The sequence below is a fragment of the Pecten maximus genome, chromosome 2 (assembly GCF_902652985.1).
Source record: "Pecten maximus chromosome 2, xPecMax1.1, whole genome shotgun sequence".
NCBI classification, from domain to species: domain Eukaryota; kingdom Metazoa; phylum Mollusca; class Bivalvia; order Pectinida; family Pectinidae; genus Pecten; species Pecten maximus.
Genome location: NC_047016.1, coordinates 2214124 through 2240603, shown reverse-complemented (window position 1 = coordinate 2240603; position 26480 = coordinate 2214124). Strand labels below are relative to the sequence as shown.

General features: G+C 37.9%; 1 protein-coding gene across 2 annotated transcripts; it reads right to left on the bottom strand.

Moving 5' to 3' along the window:
- Positions 1-734: 734 nt before the first annotated feature.
- LOC117344741 (myogenesis-regulating glycosidase-like) lies at positions 735-26320 on the bottom strand. 2 transcript variants are annotated; one of them, XM_033907570.1, is made up of 3 exons: positions 26217-26320; positions 1572-3312; positions 735-1296 (listed from the first exon to the last, which is right to left on the bottom strand). In XM_033907570.1, the coding sequence occupies exons 2-3, from the start codon at positions 3289-3291 to the stop codon at positions 1040-1042; spliced, it is 1977 nt and encodes a 658-aa protein (XP_033763461.1). In that variant the 5' UTR covers positions 3292-3312; positions 26217-26320; the 3' UTR covers positions 735-1039. The 2 variants fall into 2 exon arrangements, with proteins under 2 accessions (XP_033763461.1, XP_033763469.1); XM_033907578.1 differs by lacking the exon at positions 26217-26320 and adding an exon at positions 22076-22164.
- Between the last annotated feature and the right edge of the window lie 160 nt (positions 26321-26480).

The following is a 26480-nucleotide window of genomic DNA, read 5'->3' as shown; positions in this document are numbered from 1 at the left end:
CATACATGACAATCGGCATGACAAGTCATTTACATTGATGATGAATATGTTCCAACGGATGAGGAGCAGTTTCCGATACGTGACAGATCTTGCTTCAGAAACAGTCCCAATCTGATATGACGTCGAAGAGATTCATGTGACGTAAACAAAAGGTCACGTGGAATCGAGAATAAAGTAGTTCGGGTCAAAGTCCAAAATATCAACCAATCAAAAGACCGGAAGGTCATATTCATCCAATAGTTATACTTTTACACACGGGAATATTTTCCAGATGTGTGGATTAACCTGTCTATAACTCTATAGTCTACTATTTTGATATTCACTATCAGCTAAAGTGTTATATCTAGTTGTTACCTGACTCTCTATGTAAATGTAAATTAAGTATTTCTCTCTGACCGGTAAATATTTTTGACTGTTACAACTGGCGAGGAACATCTGCACGCGTCCAAACACCTAAATGATTACGATGAAGCGTCTTTTTGATCGTGATTTGTTAACAGTATATCTAGCAACGCCCAGGTTCGAAGTCAGAAAGTTTCGAAGAAATCCCCAATCAGAGTTTGTTGTATCTAATTGAAATCAGGGATTCGGCTACCACGTAAAATGTTATAAAAGGGTCTGTATGGATTCTTACAGCGTAGATTATCCTGCGAGGCCAAGGGAACGTCAACTTTGGAGTTCGAAAATGCACCAAAGCCGGAATAAAGAATTTACTGAAAAAAATCACTCGTTCCTTAGCCTAATAAGATATCCTTTATGTGAAACATTGTGGATTATTCAGGTAACAAAACAGTTGTTTCATGCCTTATCAGTCAACAGTCAGAACTCTTCCCCGAGGGGTTGATCTCCGTGTACTGCATAAAGTACCAGTGATATTTCATTACATTAATTCAAATGTTTACAGTGTAACACTTTAGCTGTCGTCCACGCTGTCGTATTGGTGTCCAAAAAAATAAGTGTTTTATATAATCCTGAACAGCTGATATTTCTATAAGGAGAAGCCTACATATATCTATTAATTCATTCATGTTAAAATATTTTATTCAATTTTGGCGAAAGTAGCGATCTCTTTCAAATCAATTTTATAATCGGTTAACCATTTGCCTCCTTGTACAATTTTGCCAGCAAGAACATCCATCCACGTTCCTTTTGGAAGGTAGATATTTCTCTGTCTTTGTCCGTCCTCTAGGATAGGGGCCACAAGGAGTGAATCCCCCACGAGGAACTCGGAATCGATAGTAAAGGCGGTCTGGTCGTCAGGGGCGATCCACCATAGAGGTCGTATAAGGGGCGTACCTACAATTCAATATGGTTTAGATAAAAAAAAAATGCTCTGAGATGAAGAGTTTTTCCTGCATTCTACAAATACAAATAAATCAACGTGAATTACCCGATATGTAAATGTTTACACACAATATAATATGTTATGTCAATAAGTAGACATGATTTAAAAACTCGTCTGTTCTTTTTTCGAGCTGTGAGTTTTTTCTTCTTCAAAATTATGTCAGAACAACCCATATACATGTATTTAGTTAGAAACAATACGATGATACCTTCACGTCCATACTTACCAGATACTTGGGAGGCCTCTGCAGCTTTCAATAGGATCGGCGTAACAACTTTCTCATGAATCTTGGTAAAAAGTAACGCTATCTCTACCACTTCATCATCGTAATCCCAAGGAACAAACGAGAACTGCATCGCCGGAAGGTAGGCCGTGAGTTGAAGCCACCGGATGTAAAGTTCACGCTCCGGAAGTACCGCATCGACACCCATAACCTCTCCGTAGCCGTTGCCTCCGATCATGTCGGGAAGTATGTAGGGGTAACCAAGGATACCTAATGTCAGGGTCGTCGGTATCAGGGCTTTTAGCCCATTGTTGTATCCCCACTTCGAGTCTTTGTCGGCCATTCTAACAAATACCTGATGGTTTTGACTTTTGTAGCCACATCGAACTTCTATCATGTCCCCAAATTTAGTGACAATATCAACGAAAGATTTAATATAGTAGCCTGGATTTTTCAGTGATTTAAATGTTTTGTAAGATGATGGAAGATATGTCATTTCGCCGGCGTCAAACTTGAAAGAATCGATACCATATTCCTCTTGCATGATTTTAAGTCTTTGAACAAACCATTCGGCCGCCTCTGGGTTTGTCGTGTCAAGTATTGCAGCCACCCCTTGCCACCACTTGACTAAAGCAGGAACTTGTCCACTGCTATCCAATAACCAGTATCCACGCTCGACACCTTCCAGAAACGCGTCAGACTCAAGGTTCGCGAATGGATGGACCCAAGACGTGACGCGGTAACCCATGTCTTTAAGCGTATGGATCATTCCACTGGGATCCGGAAACTTTACCGGATCGAAGTCAAGATCTCCGTACGATGTTGTGTACATATCATCAATTTCCAATTGGCTGTTTTTAAATCCGAATTCTTTTATCTCTCCGGCGTAGTCCAGCACCTTGGACTGGTTAATGAGTGTCTTGTACCTAGCCCACGTCGACCATATCGGCCTAGTTATCATTCTGATATCAGGTATACCTAAAGGACGTTCAAATGCCATCTCTGACATTGACTGAACAATGTCTAAGATAGTTTTTCCTTTACAAATCGTGTACTCGAGATGATTCCTTGTCTTGCCAGGGAAACTTTGTGAGATATTGGATTTGAAACAAATTTTGCCCGACTGGCCTTCATTCACACTTACATGGAGTGGCGAATCATCGTTCACCATAATTCCAAGTCCTTGTGAATTGAACCAGAAAGGTTCTAAGACATTTCCGAATGATTTATGGCGTATATATAAATCTTCGGATACAAATGGCTGCATGGGAATCTCGACGTTGTTGATCGGCCATCTTTGATTATGATGCTCTGCCCCTCCGTACCAGTGCGCGTCTGTCATGTCGATACAGTCAACTGGGACAAAATCCAGACTGACTGGTAGCCACGTGACCCGATGACATACCAGCTCCCCTGGCCCTGTCACGTGCTGTACCTCTACCTGACCGTACCGCGGCCAGTAACGACACAATCTGAAGTCATCTAACCCACCGGCGCTCGTGCAGTCCAAGGCTTCTCCGAGAACTTCCGCTGTAGCAATATGGACAGACCAGGAGGCGTCACTGATGACGACATCATTATTTTGATTCATTGTCACTTTCATTGGTCCACATGTTTCTCTGGAGCAGAACTCTTCTTCGCCGTTTGTGTCTGGTTCTGCCAGCTGTTCGCTTGATGCCACCAACGGAACTATGAATAGGAGACAGACAATTCTTCCTTCCATCACTACCTTGTGCAGCAAACACTACAGAAATAAACAAATAAAAATGTTACAGAAAACGTATGTAATTAGATTAATATAACAATGCTATGATATTAATTTTTCGGCGGCGCCGTTTTCAACATTTCAGTCAGTTTCGGGTTTAGATCCATGGTTAAAAGTCCAACTTTAGCTGAACTTGGTGTGTAGTGAGATCATATAGCGGAAAACCCAACACATACTTCATTTACGGAATATCATCCACAACGTATGGTCCAGTAAAATTAGGCATGTAAGAAATCCTGGCTTTAAGTTCACGTGGTGTTATGCGGATTCTATGTCTAACAATACCTGTACGATAGGTGGTCCACGTGGTGTTGTGTGGGGTTCTATATCTGACAATACCTGTACGACAGGCGGTCCACGTGGTGTTGTGTGGGGTTCTATATCTAACAATACCTGTACGATAGGTAGTCCACGTGGTGTTGTGTCGGGTTCTATGTCTGACAATACCTGTACGATAGGTGGTCCACGTGGTGTTGTGTCGGGTTCTATGTCCGACAATACCTGTACGACAGGTGGTCCACGTGGTGTTGTGTCGGGTTCTATGTCCGACAATACCTGTACGATAGGTGGTCCACGTGGTGTTGTGTCGGGTTCTATGTCTGACAATACCTGTACGATAGGTGGTCCACGTGGTGTTGTGTCGGGTTCTAAGCCGGACAATACCTGTACGATAGGCGGTCCACGTGGTGTTGTGTCGGGTTCTATGTCTGACAATACCTGTACGATAGGCGGTCCACGTGGTGTTGTGTTGGGTTCTATGTCTGACAATACCTGTACGATAGGCGGTCCACGTGGTGTTGTGTGGGGTTCTATGTCTGACAATACCTGTACGATAGGTGGTCCACGTGGTGTTGTGTCGGGTTCTATGTCTGACAATACCTGTACGATAGGTGGTCCACGTGGTGTTGTGTCGGGTTCTATGTCTGACAATACCTGTACGATAGGTGGTCCACGTGGTGTTGTGTCGGGTTCTAAGCCGGACAATACCTGTACGATAGGCGGTCCACGTGGTGTTGTGTCGGGTTCTATGTCTGACAATACCTGTACGATAGGTGGTCCACGTGGTGTTGTGTCGGGTTCTAAGCCGGACAATACCTGTACGATAGGCGGTCCACGTGGTGTTGTGTCGGGTTCTATGTCTGACAATACCTGTACGATAGGTGGTCCACGTGGTGTTGTGTGGGGTTCTATATCTGACAATACCTGTACGATAGGTGGTCCACGTGGTGTTGTGTCGGGTTCTATGTCTGACAATACCTGTACGATAGGTGGTCCACGTGGTGTTGTGTCGGGTTCTATGTCCGACAATACCTGTACGATAGGTCAGAACCAACCCTAACCTGTGTTATGATACCTGTGTTATGATACCTGTGTTTTGATACCTGTGTTATGATACCTGTGTTTTGATACAGGTGTTTTGATATCTGTGTTTTGATACCTGTGTTTTGATATCTGTGTTTTGATACAGGTGTTTTGATATCTGTGTTTTGATATAGGTGTTTTGATATCTGTATTGATGATGATACTCGATGGACGCTCCAACTCTCTATTGATCAATGATCTAAATAGTCACCTAAGGTCACATCATCTACACGTGCTGTTAATGGTTTATGTTAATTTACGTTATCAGTGATATTACACCTGTGGATATTCCTTTGTAGATATGACCTTTATTACCTACCTCGTAGGCAATGAACATTTAAATTTTTAGTTTCAGAAATTTGTCAGGCAACTGGATTGCCAACCAGCAAGAAACAGCATTACGGCTTACTGAGTGCAATGATAACTTCCTTACATCTTTTTCATCACTGAACGTGTACATTTTTAAAGAGATAGAGAGTCTACATTGCGATTCTGGTTATTGACATGTATGGACTTGATATCTGTCAAACAAACTACGTTATTGCAGTAATAAAGTTACTAAGGATCTGTTTTTGTGTTACAACATCTAACTAAGTAGGCAAACTAATATTTACATATGATGTGACTATCTTTTTATACATGGTGTTGTTTAGATACTTCCATTAATATATACCAATATCAACCACAGACTAGCTAATGCGATGCAACCAACACTATTGTGTTTCTGTCAAACTCGTATCACCATGCTCTTTCATCGTCCTTAGAGGACCCAAGTGCATTAATAGGACTTTAGACAATACATTTACCTCTCTAGGTCAGCTGCTTTGCTTTCTTGTGCATCCTACCTTAATTTACTTGTGCCGATGTCTCCCTCTCATTAACGGTCTGTTTTAAAAGGCCATACCCAGGACAGCTGATTTCGATATCTGACCACAGTCGTTCTATCGGGATAGCATTGTCGGCCCTAACGGGGTCTTCTCTACGTTTCAGTCGGAATGCGGGCTCAATGGCTTGAAACCATCGATTTGATATGAATATTTATATTTTCATCGACCAATCATAATGTTTCTCATTAGTAAAACTCGTCTGGAAAAAAAAAGAAAAGTATACCAAGATGGTTGCGCCCATGTGTCGGCATAGACTGGTTCCCTCTCTTACGTCTCTGCCCTCCGCCAGGGCTGCGTTCCGCTTACAAAGGACCGTGAGCCATGTTTAATTTTTTTCTTTTGTTAATTTCTATATCCATTGACGTATGTATTGCGAATTTAAGACGAGGAAACCCTCAACACTCACGAAGGGATGAACGTCAAGAGTAAATATACCCTTTGGCTGATAAACAAAAGAAGAGGATCTTAAGTCTCGCTTTCGACTTCAAACAACCAGTGCCCAATGTGCTAATGACCACGACATTATTGACACTTAAGTGTTGCTTCAGTGGGAAGTAACAGTTTCCATGGTGACATACCATGCGCATTAAAGATGCATAGACACTAGCGTAGGAATTCCTGCTCCTCCAGGTGGTTACCCGCTGCAGGTCATCTGTATATAACGACGTTTCTGATTGGCCAGATTTTCCACGGCCATATCTGACGGAACCAATAGAATTACTGGATGCGGTTCATGAATATTTCAAGGACACGAGACCTTTTGTGCCAGTGCCGCAACGGAATCGATCGGAGCTATGCGAAGACCGATCACACAATCCTAGCAGAACTGAAGTATACGATTGTCGGGCCTACGTAGTCCAGAAGGAATAGTTAAGACACGGGGAACTCGCTTTGTAAACTGTTCGAAAACGAACTTTAAAAACTTTTTGATATAGGCTTAGTTCAAGATGATTTACTGAACATGACAGAAAAATAAATAAATAAATAAAAAAAAAAAAATGAAAAAAGATTTTAATAGAAAAAGAATTCACTTGAAAGTGGTTGAAATATGTAAAGGTTTCAAGACAAAAAAGTCAGATGGTCCGGACGATCTTATGTGTGATCATATCAAATACTGTAACAGTCCAATGATCAAACATATTTCATTTTTGTTCAATGTCCTTGTTAAGTAAGATATTCCCAAATCATGGAGACATGGTACAATAATCACTCTGTATAAAGGAAATAGGAAACCAAAAGATAACCCAAGCAGCTATAGGGGTATAACATATTAATTAATTTCTGAGACAACCTTGTCTACTCGATTAATTCCAGTCCTACAATCATCGCAAAAAAAACTGTAATCATCAAACCAGGAATCTTACAAGGGGGGTCTATATACGCGTAACGTGTATCTAATCTGTAAAATGATTTGCTAAATGAAGTGGAAAATGACAATAGAAATACATGTAGTAGCAGTGACCTACTTGACCACAAAAATACTCAAACTCGAACTTGTCCGAGATATTATGGTCCTTTATCAAGTTTGATCAAATTCCTTCAAGGAATAAAACCGCTAAATCGCCGGCAAATTAGGGTGTTACATAAATATACATACACGTACACGTGCAAACGTAAAAGACGGATTGAGAGAAAACCTAAAGCCCCTTCCCCATGTTTTATCGGCAGGGCACTGATAACAATGTTGAACGCACTTGTTCCTGATTAAAGTACATGTATGGTGTTATGTCCTTAAGTCACATCCAAGTGCTCTTAATCTTTTAACCACGGTAAAAAGAGCTAAGATTATACCCCTCAGTACTGTATGGTGTTAAGTGTAAAGTAAATCCCTCAGTACTATATGGTGTTAAGTGTAAAGTATACCCCTCGGTACTGTACGGTGTTAAGTGTAAAGTATATCCCTCAGTACTGTATGGTGTTAAGTGTAAAGTATATCCCTCAGTACTGTATGGTGTTAAGTGTAAAGTATATCCCTCAGTACTGTATGGTGTTAAGTATAAAGTATACCCCTCAGTACTGTACGGTGTTAAGTGTAAAGTATACCCCTCAGTACTGTATGGTGTTAAGTGTAAAGTATACCCCTCAGTACTGTACGGTGTTAAGTGTAAAGTATATCCCTCAGTACTGTATGGTGTTAAGTGTAAAGTATATCCCTCAGTACTGTAATGTGTTAAGTGTAAAGTATATCCCTCAGTACTGTATGGTGTTAAGTGTAAAGTATATCCCTCAGTACTGTATGGTGTTAAGTGTAAAGTATACCCCTCAGTACTGTATGGTGTTAAGTGTAAGGTATACCCCTCAGTACTGTACGGTGTTGAGTGTAAAGTATACCCCTCAGTACTGTACGGTGTTAAGTGTAAAGTATATCCCTCAGTACTGTACGGTGTTAAGTGTAAAGTATATCCCACAGTACTGTACGTTGTTAAGTGTAAGGTATACCCCTCAGTACTGTACGGTGTTGAGTGTAAAGTATATCCCTCGGTACTGTGTGGTGTTCAGTGTAAAGTATATCCCTCAGTACTATATGGCGTTAAGTGTAAAGTATATCCCTCAGTACTGTATGGTGTTAAGTATAAAGTATACCCCTCAGTACTGTATGGTGTTAAGTGTAAAGTATATCCCTCAGTACTGTATGGTGTTAAGTGTAAAGTATACCCCTCAATACTGTATGGTGTTAAGTGTAAAGTATAGCCCTCAGTATTGTATGGTGTTAAGTGTAAAGTATATCCCTCAGTATTGTATGGTGATAAGTTTAAAGTATATCCCTCAATACTGTATGGTGTTAAGTGTAAAGTATACCCCTCAGTACTGTATGGTGTTAAGTGTAAAGTATATCCCTCAGTACTGTATGGTGTTAAGTGTAAAGTATACCCCTCAATACTGTATGGTGTTAAGTGTAAAGTATAGCCCTCAGTATTGTATGGTGTTAAGTGTAAAGTATATCCCTCAGTATTGTATGGTGATAAGTGTAAAGTATATCCCTCAATACTGTATGGTGTTAAGTGTAAAGTATAGCCCTCAGTATTGTATGGTGTTAAGTGTAAAGTATATCCCTCAGTATTGTATGGTGTTAAGTGTAAAGTATATCCCTCAATACTGTATGGTGTTAAGTGTAAAGTATACCCCTCAGTACTGTATGGTGTTAAGTGTAAAGTATATCCCTCAGTACTGTATGGTGTTAAGCGTAAAGTATATCCCTCAGTACTGTACGGTGTTAAGTGTAAAGTATATCCCTCAGTATTGTATGGTGTTAAGTGTAAGGTATATCCCACAGTACTGTATGGTGTTAAGTGTAAAGTATATCCCCAGTACTGTACGGTGTTAAGTGTTAAGTATACCCCTCCGTACTGTATGGTGTTAAGTGTAAAGTATACCCCTCCGTACTGTATGGTGTTAAGTGTAAAGTATACCCCTCTGTACTGTATGGTGTTAAGTGTAAAATATATCCCTCAGTACTGTATGGTGTTAAGTGTAAAGTATATCCCTCAGTACTGTATGGTGTTAAGTGTAAAGTATACCCCTCAGTATTGTATGGTGTTAAGTTTAAAGTATATAATTCTCAGTACTGTACGGTGTTAAGTGTAAAGTATACCCTTCAGTTCTGTATGGTGTTACGTGTAAAGTATATCCCTCAGTATTGTACGGTGTTAAGTGTAAAGTATATCCCCCAGTACTGTACGGTGTTAAGTGTAAAGTATACCCCTGCGTACTGTATGGTGTTAAGTGTAAAGTATACCCCTCAGTATTGTATGGTGTTAAGTTTAAAGTATATAATTCTCAGTACTGTACGGTGTTAAGTGTAAAGTATACCCCTCAGTACTGTACGGTGTTAAGTGTTAAGTATATCCCTCAGTACTGTACGGTGTTAAGTATAGGTATACCCCTCGGTATTGTATGGTGTTAAGTGTAAAGTATATCCCTCAGTACTGTATGGTGTTAAGTGTAAAGTATACCCCTCAGTACTGTACGGTGTTAAGTGTTAAGTATATCCCTCAGTATTGTATGGTGTTAAGTGTAAAGTATATCCCTCAGTACTGTATGGTGTTAAGTGTAAAGTATATCCCTCAGTACTGTATGGTGTTAAGTGTAAAGTATATCCCTCAGTACTGTATGGTGTTAAGTGTAAAGTATATCCCTCAGTACTGTAGGTGTTAAGTGGTAAAGTATATCCCTCAGTATTTTATGGTGTTAAGTGTAAAGTATATCCCTCAGTACTGTATGGTGTTAAGTGTAAAGTATACCCCTCAGTACTGTACGGTGTTAAGTGTAAAGTATATCCCTCAGTACTGTATGGTGTTAAGTGTAAAGTATACCCCTCAGTACTGTATGGTGTTAAGTGTAAAGTATATCCCTCAGTACTGTATGGTGTTAAGTGTAAAGTATACCCCTCAGTACTGTATGGTGTTAAGTGTAAAGTATATCCCTCAATACTGTATGGTGTTAAGTGTAAAGTATACCCCTCAGTACTGTATGGTGTTAAGTGTAAAGTATATCCCTCAATACTGTATGGTGTTAAGTGTAAAGTATATCCCTCAGTATTGTATGGTGTTAAGTGTAAAGTATAGCCCTCAGTACTGTACGGTGTTAAGTGTAAAGTATACCCCTCAGTACTGTATGGTGTTAAGTGTAAAGTATAGCCCTCAGTACTGTATGGTGTTAAGTGTAAAGTATACCCCTCAGTATTGTATGGTGTTAAGTGTAAAGTATATCCCTCAGTACTGTATGGTGTTAAGTATAAAGTATATCCCTCAGTACTATATGGTGTTAAGTATAAAGTATACCCCTCAGTACTATAAGGTGTTAAGTGTAAAGTATACCCCTCAGTACTGTACGGTGTTAAGTGTAAAGTATAGCCCTCAGTACTGTACGGTGTTAAGTGTAAAGTATATCCCTCAGTACTATATGGTGTTAAGTGTATAGTATACCCCTCAGTACTATATGGTGTTAAGTGTAAAGTATACCCCTCAGTATTGTACGGTGTTAAGTATAAAGTGTATCCCTCAGTACTGTATGGTGTTAAGTGTAAAGTATATCCCTCAGTACTGTATGGTGTTAAGTATAAAGTATACCCCTCAGTACTGTATGGTGTTAAGTGTAAAGTATATCCCTCAGTACTGTATGGTGTTAAGTGTAAAGTATACCCCTCAATACTGTATGGTGTTAAGTGTAAAGTATAGCCCTCAGTATTGTATGGTGTTAAGTGTAAAGTATATCCCTCAGTATTGTATGGTGATAAGTGTAAAGTATATCCCTCAATACTGTATGGTGTTAAGTGTAAAGTATAGCCCTCAGTATTGTATGGTGTTAAGTGTAAAGTATATCCCTCAGTATTGTATGGTGTTAAGTTTAAAGTATATAATTCTCAGTACTGTACGGTGTTAAGTGTAAAGTATACCCTTCAGTTCTGTATGGTGTTACGTGTAAAGTATATCCCTCAGTATTGTACGGTGTTAAGTGTAAAGTATATCCCCCAGTACTGTACGGTGTTAAGTGTAAAGTATACCCCTGCGTACTGTATGGTGTTAAGTGTAAAGTATACCCCTCAGTATTGTATGGTGTTAAGTTTAAAGTATATAATTCTCAGTACTGTACGGTGTTAAGTGTAAAGTATACCCCTCAGTACTGTACGGTGTTAAGTGTAAAGTATACCCCCTCAGTACTGTATGGTGTTAAGTGTAGGTATACCCCTCAGTATTGTACGGTGTTAAGTGTAAAGTATATCCCTCAGTATTGTACGGTGTTAAGTGTAAAGTATATCCCTCAGTACTGTACGGTGTTAAGTGTTAAGTATATCCCTCAGTACTGTACGGTGTTAAGTATAGGTATACCCCTCGGTACTGTACGGTGTTAAGTGTTAAGTATATCCCTCAGTATTGTATGGTGTTAAGTGTAAAGTATATCCCTCAGTACTGTATGGTGTTAAGTGTAAAGTATATCCCTCAGTACTGTATGGTGTTAAGTGTAAAGTATATCCCTCAGTACTGTATGGTGTTAAGTGTAAAGTATATCCCTCCGTACTGTAGGTGTTAAGTGGTAAAGTATATCCCTCAGTATTTTATGGTGTTAAGTGTAAAGTATATCCCTCAGTACTGTATGGTGTTAAGTGTAAAGTATACCCCTCAGTACTGTACGGTGTTAAGTGTAAAGTATATCCCTCAGTACTGTATGGTGTTAAGTGTAAAGTATACCCCTCAGTACTGTATGGTGTTAAGTGTAAAGTATATCCCTCAGTACTGTATGGTGTTAAGTGTAAAGTATACCCCTCAGTACTGTATGGTGTTAAGTGTAAAGTATATCCCTCAATACTGTATGGTGTTAAGTGTAAAGTATACCCCTCAGTACTGTATGGTGTTAAGTGTAAAGTATATCCCTCAATACTGTATGGTGTTAAGTGTAAAGTATATCCCTCAGTATTGTATGGTGTTAAGTGTAAAGTATAGCCCTCAGTACTGTACGGTGTTAAGTGTAAAGTATACCCCTCAGTACTGTATGGTGTTAAGTGTAAAGTATAGCCCTCAGTACTGTATGGTGTTAAGTGTAAAGTATACCCCTCAGTATTGTATGGTGTTAAGTGTAAAGTATATCCCTCAGTACTGTATGGTGTTAAGTATAAAGTATATCCCTCAGTACTATATGGTGTTAAGTATAAAGTATACCCCTCAGTACTATATGGTGTTAAGTGTAAAGTATACCCCTCAGTACTGTACGGTGTTAAGTGTAAAGTATAGCCCTCAGTACTGTACGGTGTTAAGTGTAAAGTATATCCCTCAGTACTATATGGTGTTAAGTGTATAGTATACCCCTCAGTACTATATGGTGTTAAGTGTAAAGTATACCCCTCAGTATTGTACGGTGTTAAGTATAAAGTGTATCCCTCAGTACTGTATGGTGTTAAGTGTAAAGTATATCCCTCAGTACTGTATGGTGTTAAGTATAAAGTATACCCCTCAGTACTGTATGGTGTTAAGTGTAAAGTATATCCCTCAGTACTGTATGGTGTTAAGTGTAAAGTATACCCCTCAATACTGTATGGTGTTAAGTGTAAAGTATAGCCCTCAGTATTGTATGGTGTTAAGTGTAAAGTATATCCCTCAGTATTGTATGGTGATAAGTGTAAAGTATATCCCTCAATACTGTATGGTGTTAAGTGTAAAGTATAGCCCTCAGTATTGTATGGTGTTAAGTGTAAAGTATATCCCTCAGTATTGTATGGTGTTAAGTGTAAAGTATATCCCTCGGTAATGTGTGGTGTTAAGTGTAAAGTATATCCCTCAGTACTGTACGGTGTTAAGTGTAAAGTATATCCCTCAATACTGTATGGTGTTAAGTGTAAAGTATACCCCTCAGTACTGTATGGTGTTAAGTGTAAAGTATATCCCTCAGTACTGTATGGTGTTAAGCGTAAAGTATATCCCTCAGTACTGTACGGTGTTAAGTGTAAAGTATATCCCTCAGTATTGTATGGTGTTAAGTGTAAGGTATATCCCACAGTACTGTATGGTGTTAAGTGTAAAGTATATCCCCAGTACTGTACGGTGTTAAGTGTAAAGTATACCCCTCCGTACTGTATGGTGTTAAGTGTAAAGTATACCCCTCCGTACTGTATGGTGTTAAGTGTAAAGTATACCCCTCTGTACTGTATGGTGTTAAGTGTAAAATATATCCCTCAGTACTGTATGGTGTTAAGTGTAAAGTATATCCCCCAGTACTGTACGGTGTTAAGTGTAAAGTATACCCCTGCGTACTGTATGGTGTTAAGTGTAAAGTATACCCCTCAGTATTGTATGGTGTTAAGTTTAAAGTATATAATTCTCAGTACTGTACGGTGTTAAGTGTAAAGTATACCCCTCAGTACTGTACGGTGTTAAGTGTAAAGTATACCCTTCAGTACTGTATGGTGTTACGTGTAAAGTATATCCCTCAGTATTGTACGGTGTTAAGTGTAAAGTATATCCCCCAGTACTGTACGGTGTTAAGTGTAAAGTATACCCCTGCGTACTGTATGGTGTTAAGTGTAAAGTATACCCCTCAGTATTGTATGGTGTTAAGTTTAAAGTATATAATTCTCAGTACTGTACGGTGTTAAGTGTAAAGTAAACCCCTCAGTACTGTACGGTGTTAAGTGTAAAGTATACCCCCTCAGTACTGTATGGTGTTAAGTGTAGGTATACCCCTCAGTATTGTACGGTGTTAAGTGTAAAGTATATCCCTCAGTATTGTACGGTGTTAAGTGTAAAGTATACCCCCTCAGTACTGTACGGTGTTAAGTGTAAAGTATATCCCTCAGTACTGTACGGTGTTAAGTGTTAAGTATATCCCTCAGTACTGTACGGTGTTAAGTATAGGTATACCCCTCGGTATTGTATGGTGTTAAGTGTAAAGTATATCCCTCAGTACTGTATGGTGTTAAGTGTAAAGTATACCCCTCAGTACTGTACGGTGTTAAGTGTTAAGTATATCCCTCAGTATTGTATGGTGTTAAGTGTAAAGTATATCCCTCAGTACTGTATGGTGTTAAGTGTAAAGTATATCCCTCAGTACTGTATGGTGTTAAGTGTAAAGTATATCCCTCAGTACTGTATGGTGTTAAGTGTAAAGTATATCCCTCAGTACTGTACGGTGTTAAGTGGTAAAGTATATCCCTCAGTATTTTATGGTGTTAAGTGTAAAGTATATCCCTCAGTACTGTATGGTGTTAAGTGTAAAGTATACCCCTCAGTACTGTACGGTGTTAAGTGTAAAGTATACCCCCTCAGTACTGTATGGTGTTAAGTGTAAAGTATATCCCTCAGTACTGTATGGTGTTAAGTGTAAAGTATACCCCTCAGTACTGTATGGTGTTAAGTGTAAAGTATATCCCTCAGTACTGTATGGTGTTAAGTATAAAGTATATCCCTCAGTACTGTATGGTGTTAAGTGTAAAGTATACCCCTCAGTACTGTATGGTGTTAAGTGTAAAGTATATCCCTCAGTACTGTATGGTGTTAAGTATAAAGTATATCCCTCAGTACTGTATGGTGTTAAGTGTAAAGTATACCCCTCAGTACTGTATGGTGTTAAGTGTAAAGTATATCCCTCAATACTGTATGGTGTTAAGTGTAAAGTATACCCCTCAGTACTGTATGGTGTTAAGTGTAAAGTATACCCCTCAGTATTGTATGGTGTTAAGTGTAAAGTATATCCCTCAGTACTGTATGGTGTTAAGTATAAAGTATATCCCTCAGTACTATATGGTGTTAAGTATAAAGTATACCCCTCAGTACTATATGGTGTTAAGTGTAAAGTATAGCCCTCAGTACTGTACGGTGTTAAGTGTAAAGTATAGCCCTCAGTACTGTACGGTGTTAAGTGTAAAGTATATCCCTCAGTACTATATGGTGTTAAGTGTATAGTATACCCCTCAGTACTATATGGTGTTAGGTGTAAAGTATATAATTCTCAGTATTGTATGGTGTTAAGTGTAAAGTATATCCCTCAGCACTATATGGTGTTAAGAGTAGGGATTACCAGTCCAATTCCTCATAGATCTATCAAATACGAATTACCACGTCATATCCATCATATCTCTACCACAGGGGCATGTCTAGTGTTATATTAAAAAATAGCCAGAATACCTATAGTCTAATAGATAGGTATTCTGACTATTTTTTAATAGAAGAATAGACATGCCCCTGTGTTTTATATATATCCCCTGTCTCTTACATAACTTAAATTCGTAACAAGAAAGCAAGTAGTGGGTTCCGCCGCTCTACCGAAAGAGCTAGCTAGAAGGCAACCCTATTACTATGTACACTATTTGCCGATGAAACCTGACAGAAATTAGTACACGTAGGGACTTTTTTCATACTGGTATGTTATGTATTGCATGGTTAACAGACGGTATTACTTTAATTATAATACCATCGTACGAAATACCAGGAACATTTTTACGCGTACACGTGTAACAGGTATATGTTTAGGTATACGTATTGTACGATATACCTGGTAGATGTGAATTTGTATTGATATACCTGGTACAGGTGTATGTGTATTGATATACCTGACATAGGTATGTATGTAGGTCATACAATAATAATAATAATAATAATAATAATAATAATAAATATTTTATTAGCGTGTCACACATTTTAAAATACATACATAATAGTTTTAACTAAAACAATGCATGATTTATAAAATGCCCAGCCAGTATTTGGCTTACGAGACACAGAAATTAATATACAACATTAACACAAATCAATCATGATTAAAAGAACGACGTTTTCTCATACATAAAAACACTGTTCTAGCTATAAAACACTGCAGAGATGCCTCATTCATTAAAAATATAAATTTATCTTTCGAACACATATCTAAATCAAAGTACTGGAAGTACTGTAAACGAACATTATTGTTTAATGCAAAATCAGTAATCTTCTAAGTTTAAAGTCGATAAATTTACTGATATTGGTTTAGGAATTAATTGCAAATTATTTGAAATGTTTGCAGCTGTTCTGATATGATTGAACACATGCATATTTCTGTAAGGTCCTGATTGAAATTGGAAGTTTATTGATCTATCTTGGATGGATGAAAATAAAATATGTCTTCTTTCTTTCGGGAAGCCATCATCAGTTATAATACAGCCAGGACTCTGTGACCTTATTGATGCCAACTTCTAATATGCACTAAATTTAGGCTAGTTCCATCGTTAGTTTAGCATATTTCAACTTAATATGATGAAACACACATAAAGAACTACTGAAAACCAAAACCAGAGCTGCTAATCAAGGCCTGGATTAGGAATGTATCATATTGAAACTGTACTCAAGCATGTATGGTACTTCAAAACAAAAAACTTGACTCCTTTTGTTCAGGAATCATTTGATGTTAATAAATCTTTATATGAGAAGATATACTTCTGGTATAATTACAGCATTGTACACAATGTGATAAAGAATAACAACCATATAAAGACCATCTTCATCAAATAATTCAGCAAACAGGAAAAGAAAACTTCAAGCCTCATTTTCAACTTCAAACTGATAAAGGTTACAGTCCATTCGATGGGATGACACATTCCCTATTTATTGTCCCTTTCCAATGTTGACCATCCAATCATAGTGAACCACACACAGTTCAGCAATGTAATTGCACAAATCACATCCTTTATGTGGAGAGAACAGTTTTCGGGGTGTTATAAGATTCCATAACTGTATGCAAATTTGTGAATCATTCCATATCTATATCTATATATATACCGTACGTGTATATATTTACACATATCAAAATTGGAATGACACAGGAGATTTGCAAGTTTAAGTTCACTATCAGTCATGGGTTTATGTAAAATGTTATATTCACCGGGGTAATTAGTAATTTTGATAATATATTTATCAAGCTCTATTCTGTACTTTCTACCAGTGCTTATATTAGAGAATGGACACAATTATATGTTCTCCAATGTCAAAATTAATCATATGTAAAATATTAGGGGTTTATTTGACCGAGACGTATTTAAAATGTTTGCAATCATTCGCCATTCGAGGCCTGATTGCCGTCATATTTGAATTACCAAAATGGACCTGAAAGCAATATTTTAAAAAAGAGAATGATCTGTGACTTGAATATTTCATAAAAATAATTTAATACATCGTTTATTCACTTCATTCAGATCTTCAGACACCACATAATTTGTGAAGTCATATATAGAAATATATGAACCATTTTGTTATTGATTAATAGTTCACACAAGTAAGCACTAGATGTAAGCAGTAAGTATATGTACCGCTATCTACTGGCATGACTTTGAGTACAGTAGACTACACTCGCTTTGTGGATATTGACAGGATAACATATATTTACATACTAATTCAATTTTAGAATTGTAACTGAAATCTTGTAACAGCATGGCACAAATAGTCATCTGAACATTTGTTGTATATTGAAAAAATATTTAAGGTAAATATTAACTCATTTGCTTGACTTAAATTTTCAGTTTATCAATTCATCGATTACTCTGAGTTTGAAGTATGGTGTAGTGAGAATTTCAAGTCTTGATTATGACTTGAACAAAATTCTAAATTAACAAATTATTAAAATGAATTTGTTTGAAAAATAACACAAGTTCCACAGCAATATTATATAGAGTATCAATCACAATATATCAGAAGTTATCAAACTACAGATAACAATTAACGAATGAATATCAAATTAAGTGAATATCACAAGTATTTTTGCATTTGTTTTTAGATAATCCGGATTTCCGTCTTTAAAAAAAATACCTAGTAGACGTAGTGCATAGTAAACGTAGCCATGTAACAGCTGATTTTAATCAGATATAACTTAACATGAACTTAACACCGTCACAGAAGTTCGTCGCAATCGAAAATTTGGTCGTGAATTCGGTATTTTGCAAATTATTTCAAAATACTTTCAAGTAAAAGAAAACAAAAATTCTCGTAAAAATATCGATTTTGGGTCGACTATCGGCCATTTCGGTAATTCAACTCCAACGACAATCGGGCCGCGATTCGCAAATGAATAATTAATTTAAAATTCGGTCAAATAAACCTCTAATATTTTATATATGATACAATCAGGCATTGCAGAACATATATTTTGGTCAATCCTCTGAAAATAATGCCAATTTATATTATAATTAAGCCCGATTTTTCTTCGTTTCGGTATTTCCAAGTCTGCTTCACGTGTGGTCCGTTTCAGTAAATATTCTCGTCTTTGCCGAAATAAAAACAAACTACATAATTGTTCATTTTAAACATAACAACTGCCAACCACACGTATCCAAAAATGTTATTGTTGATATCATCTGAATATTGCCGTAGTTATCTGTCACTTCGATTGTAAACCCATTGCCAAAGTGAAGGAAGAATCGACCAATCAAATTGGTTTATTTTTGATTTCCGTAAATCTTGCAGTTACCTCCCTTACAACAGTAAATACGTTCCAAGTATCGCCTACAACAAGCAATCTCGTGCACATAGCAAGATATTATCATTTGCATTTGATTTATTGGGTCATTTTCGTCAAAGGAAAATGGTATATGGAAATCGATGACAATTTTAACGCTATGACCAGTCACCCTGACCACAAATGCCTATACATATGTACAGTTCTTTCTCGCAAACACGTACAGTAACTACAGTATAGTATGATACAATGTATCGTCTCGTATGCCGTCATTGATATATTTCTTTCTCTAAATTATAGAAATACACACCTAGTTGATAATGATGTAACATTCTAGAATATATATATTACACATTTAAGTAAATCGCGGACAAATTTGCAGACCTATGCTATAATGTCAGCCGTTTTGGAAAGAACACAGAAGAGCAAAACTTTCTAAACATCCGGAGACGAATGCGCCTGCGCAATAGTTGTTTACATAAATATATTGACCTGGACCGGAGTTATTCGCAAAGTCCCTGTTCATTTAGTCTTCTCATTTCGCTAGCGTTATGCATTTCTCAAATCGTATGCATCTTGAAAACACCTACTGAATACATTTCAACCTTTTCGGTAAAACTACTATATAAAACGAAGATGTTTTTGCAAGTAAATTATTTGAAGCGTAAGGCAATGGGGGCAGCCATATTTCATTGAAACAGACAGTAGATGGCGTATTGGTGAATGTGGCTACCATATATGGTTATATTTCTCAGTCCAGTTCTTGATCACAATAACCGAACATTAATGTTCGTTTAAAAATCTGATGAGATGTCATTAGCCTTAATAAAAAGAGGTTCCCGGATTTCATTATAATAATCACACTCGCATAAAAAATGAATTTCAGATTCAACAGATTTAGATTTACAATATGTACACAGTCTATCACATAATTGTATTGCAGGTTTAAAATAGCGACCAGTCTCTATACATAGTGGCAAACTTCCACATCGTAGTTTAGCTAAAACGCTCCTGTGTGATCTAGGCATAATACTGGTTACATAAGTTTCAGGTATTAAATCTTTCTTAAACAATCTATAAGTTCTCAGCTTATTACCATTTTGTTGCCCACTATCTGTCCAGACCCTTGTAAACCATGACTGTTCATCTAACTTAAAAACTTTTTTAGAAATATCGCGCATGACCGCTTTCGTAGCTCCGGTAGCCCTCGTGATGATTTGGTCGACTTGGTAATGTTTTGCTAGTTTATTTGCGTTAGCATCCCAGGACTTTCCCTTCCTCTCTGACCACTTATGGACTTTATACAAAAGTCTATCACAATCCACTGATTTCAGTCTACAGCACAGTCTAAAAACCTCTATCCGCTGTTTGGCTAGACACGATATCCAACCCATATCACCGATTTTACCCGCGTTAGAAGTATTTCTGGACACACCTAAATAAATCCTCATAGCTCGGTTCTGAATATTATTTATTAGCCTATGTTCAGTCTGTCCCCATATGGCTGAACAATAAAACAGTATTGGTTCAACAATAGTCTCGTATAGCTTGGTAAATACTATATACGACATCCCACCGGAAGCAATAAATTTGGAAGTTAATGCTCCTAACGCTCTTCCGGCCGATTTAGAAAGCTCCCGTATGGCGAGTTTCATGTCTAAATGTTCGTCGAACCAGAGTCCTAGGTATTTGTATTCCTTTACGATTTCTAACTCGGTACCGCCGCAATGGAATGTAGAATCTGTCACAGGAAATGATCTGGGCCGGAAGTGAACCACATTAGTTTTTTCCCGGTTAATATTTAACCTCCATTTATAACACCAATCTGTTACAATGTCGAGTAGCTTCTGAAGCTTATCGGGGTCAGACGCTATAAGCGCGATATCATCCGCATATAGTAATGAAGTAATGTCTGTCCCGTCCAAATGTATCCCGAGGTTGGAATCTCGTAGCTCAGTTATAAGATCGTTTATGTATATAGAGAAAATGGCGGGCGACGTCAAACATCCCTGTTTTAAACCGCGGTCAACGTTGAACCCCGCTGTCAATACATCATTCACTCTAACGTAGCATTTTAAATCTTGATATAACGATTGTATGGCTGTAAGGATTTTCCCGCGCACGCCACATACTTGTAGCTTATACCATAGACACGTTCTATCAACTGTATCAAACGCCTTCCTGAGATCTATGAAACATGCGTATGTAGACAGTTTAGAGTTCCTCCGGTTATTAATGATACTATGTAGGGTATATATATGTTCCTGGCAGCTCCTGCTTTTACGGAAACCGTTCTGTTCATCTGCTAACTTTCCATTGTTTTCCAACCACGTTGTCAGTCTCCTATTAAGTATAGAACAATAGATCTTACACGGCACAGAAATAAGTGTAATGCCTCTGTATGAAAGTGGCACCCGTGGGTCAGTACTATTTGGTTTAATTAGCGGATTAATTATCCCCTCTCTCCATTTCTGCGGCACTATTCCATGGTTAAAACACGCTGATATAATGGTAAAAAGCATCCTTACACAACCTTCATTCTTTAATGCTTCCGGTGGTATGGCATCTATTCCCGCAGCTTTATTCAGCTTTGCTGACTCCACAGCCTTAACGACTTCCTCCATCCGAATAGGAGAGTTCAGCGATATCAAATCGTCGTCGTTGCTTTCACGATCACTGCTATCACCAACGAGCCGTTTAATTTCACAGTAATGATCGCTGTCAAATTCATCGCTCACTGTATTAGTTCTGTAAAGTGACTCGTAGTCTTTTCCCCATCGGTTTACTACCAATTCCGGGTTACTGATGATATTGCCGTCAGAATCCTTTACCTCCATAGGAATTTTCTTAGCACGATCATTCACGATACCTATTTTTCCTATATCTTTCCAAAAATCTCTCGTTTTTGATTGGCTGAGGAGTTTATCGTGTAATTTTTGTTGTTTCCTTGCTTGATATTGCCGTTTATATTTCCTATGTAAGCGGTCAAATATTTTGCGGGCATTACAATAATCTTGCTTCAGCTGACGTCGCGCTGCCGATGAACCATTATTTTTAAGCCATAAACGCTCCTTTACACATACTACGTCCCAGAGACACTGGAGTTTATCGTCCCAGTAAGGTTTATACAGTGATTTCCGACTCAGATTTGACATATACGCGTTATCCTTTGTTCTAGCACCGACACTTTCTAATTCCTTCCATATAAATGTTTGGAATGCGTCGTAAGCGTCGTCCATTTGGCGTACGTCGTTCACTTTTGTTTCTAATGACTGAATAGTGGCCTCAAGTCGCTCCAAACAGTTATTACTCATAAGAAAATCACTCGGAATTTTTCTAGCACTAAAACTAATATTTCGCTGCGATGACTGGCTAATATTTGGTTTACATGTAGTAGAGGGTACATCAACACGAGGAACATCCACATAACATTCTAAGTACGAATGGTCGGGAATGCTTGTAGGTACCGTAACTCCCAACTTACTTATTACATACATGTGACACTTTAAGCTAGCTATAACATAAAAATACATTGGTGACACATATCATCAATACACGTGTGGTTTGTACCTCGGCCAGCTTACCTTGTACAGTGTTTTCTTCCCAGCTTATTGTAATAAGAGATTGTAGTTGTACAGATTGTACCACATATAGGGATTGGATTTCACTTTTATGCTAACCATGCTTTTATGGAGCAATTCCTCTAAGAATAGCGCCCCATTTAGAATATATTCTTAGAGGAATTGCTCCATAAAAGCATGGTTAACATAAAAGTGAAATCCAATCCCTATATTTACACTTACGGATGTTGTTTCTATAAGTCTTTGTGATTACAATATTTTTTCTTTGTAAATAAAAAAATCATATAAAAGTCGGACACAGTGGGAGGAGTCAATTATTAGAACAGCTAATGGTGACGCTTCACAACAAATTGAGACTTTTTTTTCGCGGTAAAAAATAGTTCTGTTTTTTATTGTGATATTAACATAAATAACAAAAACATTTTGATAGATTATCATATTTAATATTGTGAAACATGTTATTTTTATACATTTAACAATGGTAAACAAAGCGTAACTTAAATTGTAAATGTAAACAAAGCCATGTGCTTGGCGAAAGTAGTTCCCGTACCCTGTCATATTTTCATCCGCAAGTTCAAAGGTCAATGTTTCCAATGTTTTACCACGTGTATTGTAACAGCTTTCGTACAGGATCTTGGCAACAGCAAGCAAGCAGGTCAATATGATAGATAAAAACAGCAAAGTGAATAGACACTTTTATTGGATTGAAAATGGTCGTTTAATAAGTAGAAAAAACGACAGATTGTGATATGATCATCATTTTCATTCGACATCCACATACATAAACTTCCTAGAACATTTGGTGAGGACTAAACTACAGCTAACAAACAACGATAGAGTTCCCCGCTATTATATATAGTGGGTAAGTGTGGTGTTCCCCGCTATTATATATAGTGGGTAGGTATGGTATTCCCCGCTATTATATATAGTGGGTAAGGGTGGTGTTCCCCGCTATTATATATAGTGGGTAAACGTGATGTTCCCCACTATTATATATAGTGGGTAAGTGTGGTGTTCCCCGCTATTAAATATCGTGGGTAGGTATGGTATTCCCCGCTCTTATATATAGTGAGTGAGGGTGGTGTTCCCCGCTATTATATATAGTGGGTAAGCGTGGTGTTCCCCGCTATTATATATAGTGGGTAAACATGGTGTTCTCCGCTATTATATATAGTGGGTAAGCGTGGTGTTTCCCGCTATTTAATAAAGTGAGTAAACATTGTGTTCCCCGCTATTATATATAGTGGGTAAGCGTGGTGTTCCCCGCTATTATATACAGTGGGTAAACGTGGTGTTCCCCGCTATTATATATAGTAGTTAAGCGTGGTGTTCCCCGCTATTATATATAGTTGGTAAGCGTGGTGTTCCCCGCTATTATATATAGTGGGTAAACGTGGTGTTCCCCGCTATTATATATAGTGGGTAAACATGGTGTCCTTCGCTATCATATATAGTGGGAAAACGTGGTGTGCCCTGCTGTTATATATAGTGGGTAAGTGTGGTGTTCCCCGCTATTATATATAGTGGGTATGCGTGGTGTTCCCCGCTATTATATATAGTGGGTAAACGTTGTGTTCCCCGCTATTATATATAGTGGGTAAACATGGTGTTTCCCGCTATTATATATAGTAGGTAAACATGGTGTTCCCCGCTATTATATATAGTGGGTATGCGTGGTGTTCCCCGCTATTATATATAGTGGGTAAGTGTGGTGTTCCCCGCTATTATATATAGTGGGTAAGGGTGGTGTTCCCCGCTATTATATATAGTGGGTAAACGTGGTGTTCCCCGCTATTATATATAGTGGGTAAACATGGTGTTCCCCGCTATTATATATAGTGGGTAAACGTGGTGTTCCCCGCTATTTTTTATAGTGGGTAAACGTGGTGTTCCCCGCTATTATATATAGTGGGTAAGTGTGGTGTTCCCCGCTATTATATATATTGAGTAAGCGTGATGTTCCCCGCTATTATATATAGTGGGTAAACGTGGTGTTCCCCGCTATTATATATAGTGGGTAAGCGTGGTGTTCCCCGCTATTATATCTATAGTGAGTAAACGTGGTGTTCCCCGCTATTATATATAGTGGGTAAACGTGGTGTTCCCCGCTATTTTTTATAGTGGGTAAACGTGGTGTTCCCCGCTATTATATATAGTGGGTAAGTGTGGTGTTCCCCGCTATTATATATATTGAGTAAGCGTGATGTTCCCCGCTATTATATATAGTGGGTAAACGTGGTGTTCCCCGCTATTATATATAGTGGGTAAGCGTGGTTTTCCCCGCTATTATATATAGTGAGTAAGTGTGGTGTTCCCCGCTATTATATATAGTGGGTAAGCGTGGTGTTCCCCGCTATTATATATAGAGGGTAAGCGTGGGGTTCCCCGCTATTATATCTATAGTGGGTAAACGTGGTGTTCCCCGCTATTAAATATAGTGGGTAAGCGTGGTGTTCCCCGCTTTTATATATAGTGGGTAAGTGTGGTGTTCCCCGTTATTATATATAGTGGGTAAGTGTGGTGTTCCCCGCTATTGTATATAGTGGGTAAGTGTGGTGTTCCCCGCTATTATATATAGTGGGTAAGTGTGGTGTTCCCCGTTATTGTATATAGTGGGTAAGCGTGGTGTTCCCCGCTATTATATAAAGTGGGTAAGTGTGGTGTTCCCCGCTATTATATATAGTGAGTAAACATGGTGTTATCCGCTATTATATCTATAGTGGGTAAGGGTGGTGTTCCCCGCTTTTATATATAGTGGGTAAGCGTGGTGTTCCCCGCTATTATATATAGTGGGTAAGTGTGGTGTTCCCCGCTATTATATATAGTGGGTAAACGTGGTGTTCCCCGCTATTATATATAGTGGGTAAGCGTGGTGTTCCCCGCTATTATATATAGTGGGTAAACATGGTGTTCCCCACTATTATATATAGTGGGTAAGCGTGGTGTTCCCCGCTATTATATATAGTGGGTAAACGTGGTGTTCCCCGCTATTATATATAGTGGGTAAACATGGTGTTTCCCGCTATTATATATAGTAGGTAAACATGGTGTTCCCCGCTATTATATATAGTGGGTATGCGTGGTGTTCCCCGCTATTATATATAGTGGGTAAACGTGGTGTTCCCCGCTATTATATATAGAGGGTAAACGTGGTGTTCCCCGCTATTATTTATAGTGGGTAAGTGTGGTGTTCCTCGCTATTATATATAGTGGGTAAGCGTGGTGTTCCCCGCTTTTATATATACAAAATGTAGTGGGTAAGTGTGGTGTTCCCGGCTATTATATATAGTGGGTAAACATGGTGTTCCCTGCTATTATATATAGTGGGTAAGCGTGGTGTTCAAATATTGCAAATGTCTTCTGCTTCATCGAGGTCACGTCATACAAATCTAGGTCAAATCTGGGCAAAGTCACATCATCAAAGTCACAATATCAAAAGAATCACATTATCAAAGTCACATTATCAAAGTCACATTATCAAATTAAAACTTTCTTATCGATACTTTCTTATCGATACTTCCTTATCGATACATTCTTATCGATACTTACTTATCGATACTCTCTTACCAATCTGTTTTACTATTGTTAAAACTGCCTTATCGATACTTTCTGATCGATACTTCCTTATCGATACTTCCTTATCGATACTCTATTACCAATCTGTTTTACTATTGTTAAAACTGTCTTATCGATACTTCCTTACCAATCGGTTTTACTATTGTTAAAACTGTCTTATCGATACTTTCTTATCGATACTTTCTTTCCAAAATGTTGTAGAAGATGAAATGCATTTTATTCTACTATGTCCAGCTTATGCAGAGTTAAGGGTTTAGTTTATAAAACAATATCATTATAGACATCCGAGTGTTTATAAGCTTATAGAACTTTTTTCATGCAAAAATGTTAAAATTTTAAGTAAATTTGGTAAATGTTTATGCAAGCAACAGATAAAAGAAATGTCTTATGAATTTGTAGTTAATGATTATATAAAGTTCGTGTAATTTAACTGTATTTAGTAATAATGAGAGGAATTATCCTCCGCCATCTTGAGAAGCATGTTTTGTATGATTATTGTATAATGTATTTGTATAAATTGCCTTTGGTGAATAAAAAAATTGAAACTTGAATACCTCGGCCAGCTTACCTTGTACAGTGTTTTCCCCAGCTTATTGTAATAAGAGATTGTAGTTGTACAGATTGTACCACATATTCCTTTGTTACCAACACACAGTCACGTGTATTGTTACCGCTTTTGTACAGGATCTTGGCAACAGCAAGCCAGTCAGGCCAATGACAGATAAAACAGCAAAGTGGATAGACACTTTTATTGGATTGAAAATGGTCGTTTAATAAACAGAAAAACGACAAATTGTGATATGATCATTTCCATTCGACATCCACATCCATG

Excerpts from the sequence above, each read along its gene's own strand:
- LOC117344741 (XM_033907570.1), bottom strand. The coding sequence starts at position 3,291 with ATGGAAGGAAGAATTGTCTGTCTCCTATTCATAGTTCCGTTGGTGGCA. Across the intron at positions 1,297-1,571 it reads AGAGGCCTCCCAAGTATCTG|GTACGCCCCTTATACGACCT; the intron begins GTAAGTATGGAC and ends ATTGAATTGTAG.